The 10,863-nt window shown below is 31.1% G+C and overlaps 2 protein-coding genes across 10 annotated transcripts in view; one reads left to right on the forward strand and one right to left on the reverse strand.

Moving 5' to 3' along the window:
- Positions 1-2,198, forward strand: part of LOC408467 (chloride channel protein 2) — a 27,790-nt gene extending 25,592 nt beyond the window's left edge. For all 8 annotated transcript variants that reach the window (XM_016916023.2, XM_016916026.2, XM_016916021.2 and 5 more), the window contains one exon: positions 33-2,198. In XM_016916023.2, coding sequence (XP_016771512.2) covers positions 33-206 — 174 coding nt within the window. In that variant the 3' untranslated portion in view covers positions 207-2,198. The remainder of the gene's footprint in view (positions 1-32) is intronic.
- LOC410521 (carotenoid isomerooxygenase) lies at positions 733-7,197 on the reverse strand. 2 transcript variants are annotated; one of them, XM_394000.7, is made up of 11 exons: positions 6,581-6,684; positions 5,305-5,705; positions 4,856-5,112; positions 4,407-4,553; positions 4,204-4,345; positions 3,873-4,023; positions 3,555-3,784; positions 3,300-3,482; positions 2,765-3,190; positions 2,584-2,682; positions 733-2,437 (listed from the first exon to the last, which is right to left on the reverse strand). In XM_394000.7, the coding sequence occupies exons 2-11, from the start codon at positions 5,422-5,424 to the stop codon at positions 2,267-2,269; spliced, it is 1,926 nt and encodes a 641-aa protein (XP_394000.4). In that variant the 5' UTR covers positions 5,425-5,705; positions 6,581-6,684; the 3' UTR covers positions 733-2,266. The 2 variants fall into 2 exon arrangements, with proteins under 2 accessions (XP_394000.4, XP_016771518.2); XM_016916029.2 differs by lacking the exon at positions 5,305-5,705 and having other exon boundaries at positions 6,581-7,197.
- Positions 7,198-10,863: the final 3,666 nt, after the last annotated feature.

The following is a 10,863-nucleotide window of genomic DNA, read 5'->3' on the forward strand; positions in this document are numbered from 1 at the left end:
ATTCTTTCTCTCTTTTTCTTTTCCGTTTCCAGCTGAGGAAAGCGATAGAGGACGCCAACGCTGGAATCTTGCCCATGCATTGCGAATCTCACATAGGCGTATCCACGTCGAGCATCGCCAAGAGCGAAACGGACACGGAGAGCAAGAATGTCAGCACGATGAACTCTATTGCCTCCGTTGATTGCGAGAAAGTCGAAAAAGTCTGAGTGAAAGTAGGAGAGAGAGATAGAGAGAGAGAAGAGAAAGGAGGGAAATGAGAGATGGGCAAGGAAGGGAGGGAGATACGTAGAAGCAAAAATGTGATAGTTATATTGTCAGAAAAATTGGCAATATGACCCGAACGAGAGACGTGTTTTTTTTTTCTTTTTTTTTCTTTATCGATTAAATATTCCTTTCCTCTTGTAATAGATAATAAGAGAGAGAAAACGTAGAACACTCCCTATAGCGAAGCTCGAGCAACAAGTCACACGCTCCTTCTTTTTTTCTTTCTTTTTTTTTTCTTCTTTAACCGCTTACAACTACGAATCGCTTTCAAATACCTCTCGTACTTAATCTCAGGACAAGATTATCTTACAGAACGAAATCGTTCTTCTTATCGTGTGACGCGCGATTTCTTTCATCATCGCGTGTTAAAAAAACTTGGAAATTGGTAAACAAATTTGGCGTGTTGCTTGTTTGTGATTTTCTTTTTTGCGCGCAGAAGGGAGTTCTCGTTACGTAGGTATCAGGGTCTGTCGAGTTTTCTTGTTCTTCTTTTTTTTTTTTCCTTCCTCTCCTTTTAGCTAGATTTTCTTTTTTTTTCATTTGCGCGATTTATCCTCTTCGTATTTTATAGTCACGTAGGTAAGTAAGGTAGTATAGATAATAATAGAGAAAAAAAGAGAATGAAAGTTACCACGTGCGTATCTGTAAATGAATGGTTGTGATTTGTCAATTTGGCGACTCTTTGATGACTTTGGTGATAATCAATCTTCCTCAGAGGAACATTCTCCTTTCCAATGGATGCGTGGATGCTTATCACGCTGTGCTAAAATGTCGAAGCTTCTCCAAGAACTCTGTATTTAAACGTGGTGCTTCGGTGATAGCCGAACGAGTGGCTTCGTCTTTTTAAAGATATATACGCTGTGAATCGTGTGACTGTGTTTAATGGCGAGCAACGCGAGTCGTGAAAAACGTGATCGTTAATGTATTGTAATGCGTTGCAAAGGAACGTTGCATCCTGCAGCGACCCAAGGGTGATTATTTATCTCGAGTTTATTATTTAAGAAAAGATTCGGGGCTCGCGTTGAATGCTCTTTTTAGTCTTTTAGCGTAATTTAATTTTATGACTATGGTTGTGCCAACCCTATTTATTTTAATTGTAACGATTATTGTTAATTAATTCTGTAAGTACGTAAAAACTTATTAGATCATGTTGAATCCATTCGCAAGAATATTCTCAGCTTCTGGATCTTTGTGAAATTTTTAATTGAATTTTTAGAACGGTATATTGTAGCTTTTATCTTGTGAAAGAGAGATTAACGTTAATCTGTCCTGTTATTCTATTCTCTGTTTGAATCAAAGCTTCGCAAAGATCCGTCTAATTTAGATTTCTTTACCAGAAGCTTTTTGTTTTAGCTGATCAATTATACGACGAGGCGACATGGCGTTTGATAATGATAGAATATTTTAATGACAACGTAGCATAATTTAAAACGATATCTTAATTGATCGTTATGATAAGTATCTAGGACCAGAAACTGATGTATCCGCTCCGATTAATACGAAAAATCCGAATATTAATTTTAAGGACAAAGTTCGTAGGGCATTTTACATTCCATCCGACAAATATTCTCACGACTGCATCCCATTTTATTGTAAATTTATTGCGTTACATGCCATCGAAGCTTTATGACACATTAATCGCCAAATATAAGTTACACTGTACAATCGGGAGAAAACATTAAATAATTTATTATATTGTATACATATTGTGCAGGTAATATATACATATATATATATATTATATACACATATACATATTTTTCTTAATATCGCAATTTCATTGTTAAAAGAATCGTTCGTAGAACAATGTTTTTAATTCCGAAGCTACTAACGAGACAATAATCAAGCCAACAAAATGGAGCTGAAAAATATATAGATATTATATGATAAAAATATATCGACAATTTGATATAATACATATCGCATAACATCCAGATCAATATTTCATTTCCATCGACGATCCAAAGATCCGATATCCGTCTCTTAGAAGTCCCAGTTTATTTTACTTGTCCAAGGTAAACCAGCCATGTAAGCACTTTGGCACCGGGCCAGAAGTCTCAAAGATGGCTCTAGCGATTTCCGTAAGAGTCACGCTGTCTAGAATCAGCAATCCAACGCGTGTCTCTTTATCAGACCAAACAATGGAGCAGAGAACCACGCCGTCATCTTCGTTCTAAAAATAAGAATTCGTTTAAAACCCGATAGACATGTAAATAAAATATGTTTGGTATTTTTCTCTCCTTTCTTTCACGCTTATTTGCGCTTTCAAGCTCAATAGAAACAAGAGATTTCAAAGATTCGAGTCACGAGATTCCTTACCTTGCCATTAGGATCCGGTACGAAAACCGGTTCACTCGGATAAACATTTTTCTCGCACCAAGTTTTTCTCGTTTTCTCCAAGATGTCTACCTTGATAATCTGTAATAAGATAGAATATATACATATTTTGCATTTCAATTTCGCAAAACTTATACGAAGATTAAAATTAGAGCGTAATTACCGTTCCAGGATTTTCTAAATCCACGTCGCTAGAAATGGCATAAAAATATCGATACTCCCTTCCAAGATAGGAGTCGTAATTGAGACGTGGCGTTTCACAGCCCAAATCGCAAAGAAGTTCCGGTTTCACGAAAATATCACCGTTCGCAAGTTTATGAGCAGTTGCTCTTCGCCTCAAAACATTTTGATAATCATTCCTTTTGTCTTTGTTAGTATCATTTATCGATGCTTTAACGAACTCTGACCCAAATTTATTCTGACACGTGACAGAGTTATTTTGGAATGATTCCAAACCTTGGTTCACTGTTTTTGCGGTAATCAAATTATATTCCAATGGTGTGTCCGGCTGTGGACGTTTCATCGGTAAAATGAATCGCAAAGGCCTGCCACGAAACATTTTGGCATAATCAGGATTCTTATGCAAATTCTGAAATAATTAAAAAGTATTTACATACCGAGTATTATATACCGATAAGTATTTATATACCGATTCGACTTTCAATCATATTTTAATTTTATGTAATTTTATGTATTACCTTCATCGCATCTATGAATAGGCAGTCTAACATTTTTGCATCGCGATAGCAGCAAATATCCAGTACCACGTAATCACGATCACGTGTTTCAAATTGATTTATGATATGAAGATAAAAAAATGCCTCTGAAATAAATGTCCTCTCTAATAATCCTGTCTCTCTTGAAATCAAGTGTATGAGAGTCTGTGATAAAAGGAAAATGTTAACACATTTGTTGGAAATGAAAAAGAGAAGAAAAATCCTCATCAAACTTACATTTTCATTCTCATACCACTTTAAAGCTGCACACATTGGTTGTCGTTTCATTTTGCAAGATATTACAGTGGTCAGAGATACCGACAATGGTTGTTCCACGATGATGAAATAATTTTCAGTGATACCAAAGGTATGCATGTAAGAAGGATTCAACAACCATCGTGAAGGAACACTGGCAATAATGGTAGCTTGATCAAACATGGACAATTCTTTTTCTTCACCCCAGTCGTCTGAAAAAGATATTTAAAGATATTAATGATAATATAAAATACTCGAAACATTTCTACGAATAATTAAATTGTAAATTCAAATGCTAACCAATGATAATTTGATTGGGCGAAAAGCATATGATATTGTATTGCGGTCCTCGTGATGTCACGCTCAATCCTAAATTATAAACGGTACCATCGTTCATTACGTGAGGATGAGACGTGTGATTTACAATTCCAACGTAATCAGATACATTCACCTATATGTGCATAATTAAACAATTATTCTACGCAATATATTTTATGAAATTATTATATTTACGTGAGATTAGAAAATTAATGAATTAATTTATTCGAAATAGTCTCAAACATGAAACAATTATCGATATAATTAGTAAAGTAACGAATAATAAAGCAACATTAATAACAAAAGTCAATACCTTGCCTGTAGTTTCCAAAGTTTTCGGATCGATACGATGAATCACTGCCGATTCCGTAAACGTATAATATTCATCGCAAAAGGGATATACGGATATCATAGAATTGTCAGAGTCATTCTCGGGTTTGAATACAGCTGCGACTCTGAAAGAAAATTTTATTGATATTCCATTGATTTTTATTAATATATTATATCATTCGATACCTTTGAAAAATATTTCTGCAAGGATCTGGTACTGCTTTGGTGCCAAATTCAGTAACTACTATCCTTTGAGCTGCATTGTTCTTTTTGTATACATCCGTCTGAACGAATCTGCATTGATAGGTTACTTCCCCGTTAGCGATTGCAAATCTATCGTTTCGAAAAAATATAAAAATATAAAAAAGTTAAAATTAAATTAATCAATATTATTCAAGGTTTCATTTATTCGCGTTTAGTCTGTGTAAATGTAATATAAGGCTTCTGGAAACTATTTAAGTTACTGTTGTTTCATTAGTATTACGAAGAATTTGATTCAAGGTCTGGGTTATATGCAAAAGCTAAATATTAAGTATCGTTAAAAAATTATTGCGAACAGTTAATTTTAATTTTCAAAAATTAAATTTTCTAAATATTGTATAAATTTGAATTTGAATTCTATTATAAAAACATACCGATGCAATAAAGCTGAACTATCGAACAGATGGTTGAAAGTGTATTCTCCAACTTGCAAGCTGCCTGGTCCATTTCTTAGCAAAGTTCCTTTCAACCAATGTGGTATTTTTCCTGTTATTTTACCAGAAATCGGTTCTATCACTTCACTTTTGCAAGATCTCATCCATACGGACGAGTCACAATTCGGAAAATAATTCGTCTTCTCTTCTTCCGATTCATTCTCGTTACTTTTCAAACAATTTTCAACGTCGTTTAGCTAAGACATAAAAATTAAGTTAATATGTAAAAGTATTCGAATATATTTTGATCCAAAATATATGTACGCTTGAAAACTTTTGAAAATAATTATTGTCAATTAATGTCGATTCGTGAAATAGAACGAAAGTTTAATGAAAGTTTAATGAGACTCTTGAGCGATGATAGATCAAGATCTTGGATGAGAACTTACTTGAAACGACGTCTTCGACAATTTCATTCGCTTTCCATTTAATAAATCATCAAGTTCGTGCAATTTGACGGTGGAAAAATCATTTTCCGATCGTGATCTATTAAACGCAGATGATTTCATGATAATTTTCGCGGACACTACCAATCTAACCCGATGAAACGTAAAATAGCGTATATATGGATACTTTTTTCACAGTCAAGATTGATTTTGATTAATTTTAATAGATGCGTGTCAATAATCCACTGTTACGTTTCATCTTCTTCCTCGTTTTCGTCTTCTGATTCTCTTTCCAAAGGTCCAAGAATGGCCGATAGAATTTGATAGACTCGCTTGTGAGTGAAATCCATCGTTCCCCTCAGGGCTTCGATGAGCGAATGATATTGTTCCGGTAATCTGTTGACCTTAAAATGTTTTTTCGTAATGCAATTAAAAGCACCGATTGTTTGAAGCCTTACGGTTACTCACGTGTATTTCAACTCTCACACGTGATTAATTTACACGTGTCTTTTTTTGTCAAATAATGAACAATTTTTTGTCACGTTAAAGTTAAAGCTATGCATTTAATGAAATTAAAAAGAATATTTTAATCTTACTTATTTATTTATTTATTTATGATATGATTTTAAATAAACAAACAAATATTTTAACAAAATATCTTTGTTTAAATTAATTTTGTAGAAAACGTCGATCTCTATATTACCGATATACAATAATATATACGATAAAGTTAGTTCCATGAATTTACGTTAGATGGTAGTCGAAATGAAATCCATGTTGTGTTTAGTTTATTTAAGAATAGTTGATGAATTGATTTTAAAGAAAGATTGAAAATGTGCTGAAATATTTAATAACAATTAAATGAATAATAAAAGTTTTTCAATTTTAGGTATGATAATTAATTTTCTACTTCATAATTATATATATAATTATATAATAATAATTTCATGAAAATTGTTTGAGTAGAAAATAAATTTAAAATATTGCGAAAATATTACGATCATGAAAAATAAATCATATTTTTAATTTTATATCAAATTATAAAGAAAATTATCATCATTTTTCCATTTTATGATAATAAATTTAATTCCATTAAAATATTTTCATCGTTTCCTCATGATTTTTGATTAACATAAACAATAATGATAATGAGAGAGTATAAAATCAATAATTTATGTAATGAATTATTCTATAATGGACATTCAGGAATCGATTTTGAAAAAACACATTACTGATACAATCATCTTTTTGACAGGTAACATTATCATATCTATATTACCGGAAACAAAGTAGCGATGCTATGGTCCAGGATAGATGGCTTTTCTATAACAATTGAGTTCTTAAAGTTCTTAAACTTTGACATCCTGTCCCGCGTTCTTACAGCAAACTTGACGGAAAACTTATCCAATTGGTCGAATGCTCGATGTTTTGTTACTTATGGCAGATTGCCAAAATTATTCGTGGAACTTGTTGAGGTTAAGCAAAATATTATCTAAAACCGTTTGTCTGTACATCTTCGAAACAATGGTGAAAAACTCTTTTTTTCTACCAAATTATTCATTTCTAATATTTAAAAGGTTAGTCAAATGTGAAACATTTTAATCTATTATTTAGAACTTTTCTTACGACTCGAATCGATATCAAAGAGAAATAATCACATGACAATCACTGTACCTAAGAATAATTTATTCTATGATCATCTTTTCAATATTGCCAATCGTTTCTTTCAGGAATTAACATTCTGTACGTAATACATCTAGTTATGTATGCTTGTTGCAGTCTTGATAGTCGCAGAAACATCATCCATGCAATAAACAGTTGTAGGTTAATGATAAACGTTGAAATCTTTATTGCATTATAATTTTTCTTTTCGAACCGAATTAATCTCAAGGATGAACTTCCGTTTGATTTAGAATATCTGTTTAAGTGATAAGATTTAATTAAATCACACGTGTTAGATCTCTAAAAGATATATTTAATGTTTAATATTTAATTAACATTTCCGGATAATCATGATTAATCATATGAACAAGATAAGAAAGATTGGAACAACCTTGATTCCTCGTTTATTCAATAATTAATTTTTATTTTTTTTTTTTTTTATATCATACTTTAATTTTGTTTTCATTTAATACACGCTATTTATCGAACATACGAAAAGGAATTTAAGATATAGAGCTCGTTTAAGAATACAAATCATCGAGAGAGAGAAAAATAAATTAGAGGTAAATGTACCAAGGCCAAGATAACATTTGATAATGTAATCGTCAGTTCTAAATCTCGATTATCAGGGATAAAGATTTCTATATAAAATTTGAGAAAGTGCCATTTATCGCGTTAGAAAGTTCGAGAAACGAGTTTATCAACTTGTTATAGAATAAGATTTTAGTATAAAATTACAATTCGTATAACAATTTTATTATTATACATTGAAATTGAATTTATGTTATCCAAATTTATCTATTTTCTACATATAATCAATTATTTATCTACATATAATCAAATATAATAATTATGCACAAAAAATCATGAAACAAAAAATTATTACACTTTCTCCAATAAAATTTATTCTACCATTGACGTAAATCAATAAAGATAAACCAAAGAAGATTAAAATATAATAAATAAATGAATTTTCGTAGAAAATTTGTCGCAATCGTGCTCAATATATGAATACATAAAATGCTAATCGAATGTCTTTAATTGGATATAATATGATAATACGATTCTGTGCATTACATATCATGTTTACAAAAACAGAAGTGCACATCTGCAAGTGAAATTTGGTTTGCATAAAGATGCATGAAATTGATGGGTGCACGCATCTGGCGTAGAAGCTCGTTTTTCCGTATGTATTAATGTACACATACTAACAGTGGGTCAAGCGTTTTGCACGTTTTGCATGACACATATGTATTTCTCGCGCAAGTTTGCGTCTAGGTGACGATATAGATAGTTGTGCATACATGCTCGATCCACGTGCCAGTCACGTGCTCGACGCGAGAGAGGTATGTCACGTGAATGGTCTACACCCGCAACAAAGGCAAATAAAATTGCGTTAGTATCATGCAAACTAACCATCGAGTGGAAAGTCAATGCAACTGACTCGAACTTTCATCAGATCTATTTTTGAGAAGACGAAATTATAACACTTTAAAAAATTTGAAATTTTCACAATTCAATTTTTTCATGTTACGATAAATTTTTCTCTTCGTATCAAAAATCGTCGATTATGACTTTGATTGTTTTTCGCTTTGCTTTATTTATTTATTTATTTATTTTCTATTAAAAATAGTTTAAGACGTAAGCAGCCAACGATAGATATACTTTTAACGTCAATTCTTTAAAAGTGTGTAGGTCAAAGTCGAGACAATAGCAATATCGACGTAATGCGCATAAACGATTCGATTCGATTCGATTCGATTCGATCGATTTACCTTACGTTCGAGAATCGAAAAATGGCGCGGGAAATTCTACTTTTTTCATCTTTATTTATTTCGTGACTCGAGATTCGAGAAGGATTTAAAAATGCGTTTTTCTTGGTGATCATCATTTACGTAACATTGCCACCAACGTCGCGTTATAATTCTTTAAATACATTTCAAACATATTTTCCTGTTCAGATGCACAGTAATGTATTTAAATGATTATGTAATGCTCTCAATACTAGTTGACTTTATCGATCAATATTTCTACATATAGCGGACAGGTAACAAATGCAATAATTTATTTTTTTAGAAAATGATCGATACATCGATATTATGAGTATAATGAGTATTAAAAAGTAAAGTGCCTTCAACTAAATCGTTAAAAATAAAATAATTAGAAAAAAAATTAGTTAAATATTCTAATTAAGAAACATTATCGATTACCTTGAGACTGTTATCTTTTAGACTTATTAATGTAATTTTCAAAAATGAAAAAAGTAAGGATATCTTATAACGTGTATATTTTAATATATTTCTTTTTATACACAATATCATCTCTAATTGTTTTCAGCACATATTTTACGAAATATATTTATAAAATGTAGCAACATCTAACTGACAAACGATCATCCTGTGGAAAACACAAAGAGTCTGCCATCTATCGTGCCGAAAATAACGAGTGTTAATTTTATTTTTAAACTGGTAACATTTCTATTGAGAATGAACGTGTGAATTCACAATTACGTGTCAATCTAATTTAACTGTTGAGATCTCGACGACAAACCAGTCGTTTATCAAATTGACAAACAAAATAAATGCCTGATATTCGTCGGGAAATATTATATAATTTAACCCTTTTATACATATCTATTTTAAGTTAGACTTTGAATTGTTTATAATGTATAATTATAAAATTATTTACTTTTTCCGATTACAGATAGTGATAAATAAATAGAAAATTAGATCGTATATATTTCGTTTCAATGTATTTGTTGGAAAATAAAACCGATAAAGAGTAAATTATATTATCTGAAGAGCCGTAAAAAATATTTATCGGAATTATAAAAATTTATTTTCGCAATAAATTATCAATATTATAATAATAATAATAATAATAATAATAGAAATTGATTGATATTATTAACACAAAGTAATCAAACTTTTAAATATATTTTTATCATATTTTTTATATTCTAAAAAAATTTATACCGTAATTAGGTCATGATATTTTATTATCATAAATATCAGTTTAATTCCCAAGGATAAATTCCGATACAAAATAAAAATTAATATTAGAATTGTAATTTATCAAAGTTAAATATACTTCACAGTCGAGATTGGAAAATCTAACAATAAGTGTTTAACTGTACCGCTTTGTAGTACAGTTTACTTCGCGCAAATAAATTTTTACACACACAACACGAAAAGAAGAGGGTTATTTGTATCGCTATATTATTCAAAGAAAGAATGTAAAACAGAATTCTCACACATCATGTGACATTTAATCTACGCTCGTGACGCATGCGTTTCTCTATGGAAACAGCTCATGTGACAATAGCTTTCCACATGATTCATTACCTCCTGTTCATTGGAAAAGTTCTCAAGACTGATCGCCATTATGAACGCTATTAAAACTAGCATTGGAAATATAATACTCCTCGATACATTTAATCAAGGGATCAGGAATATCCAGATTTGCATAGATTTGCATGAAGAGTTAATGAAACGAAAGAGAGAAACACGAGATCGATAACATTGCTTAATTTACGGCATTTAAGCATATTTGTTCAGAACAGATGAAACAAATCGGCTTAAACAATTTCAAAACAATGAATTATCGATATCGATAATATTCGATCCAAAGATTGGCAAATATTGCTAATTCGAGGAGTAGCACAGGTGATAAATCGAACATACTCTTTATCTTATTATGTTAATGAAACAATTACATGTTTCATCGAGGCATACATTAAATTAATTCACCTGTTGCTAAATAATCAATGCTTTTTATATCAAATATGCAAATTATAGCTTACTCATGTTCATATTCTCTTTTATTTTCCTTATTCTTCTTTTCCTCTTTCCCTCTATCAAAAAGACTTTGAAATTATTGATTAAGAATTCTCGTGAGAGA

Source organism: Apis mellifera, linkage group LG14 (assembly GCF_003254395.2).
Source record: "Apis mellifera strain DH4 linkage group LG14, Amel_HAv3.1, whole genome shotgun sequence".
Taxonomy (NCBI): domain Eukaryota; kingdom Metazoa; phylum Arthropoda; class Insecta; order Hymenoptera; family Apidae; genus Apis; species Apis mellifera.

What these genes read in the sequence shown, in the direction of transcription:
- LOC410521 (XM_394000.7), bottom strand. Translation starts at nt 5,424, where the DNA reads ATGAAATCATCTGCGTTTAATAGATCACGATCGGAAAATGATTTTTCC. An exon ending in GCCCAATCAAATTATCATTG is followed by an intron (nt 3,785 to 3,872) that starts GTTAGCATTTGA and finishes TATCTTTTTCAG; the next exon opens with ACGACTGGGGTGAAGAAAAA. An exon ending in TACCGGATCCTAATGGCAAG is followed by an intron (nt 2,438 to 2,583) that starts GTAAGGAATCTC and finishes TCTTATTTTTAG; the next exon opens with AACGAAGATGACGGCGTGGT.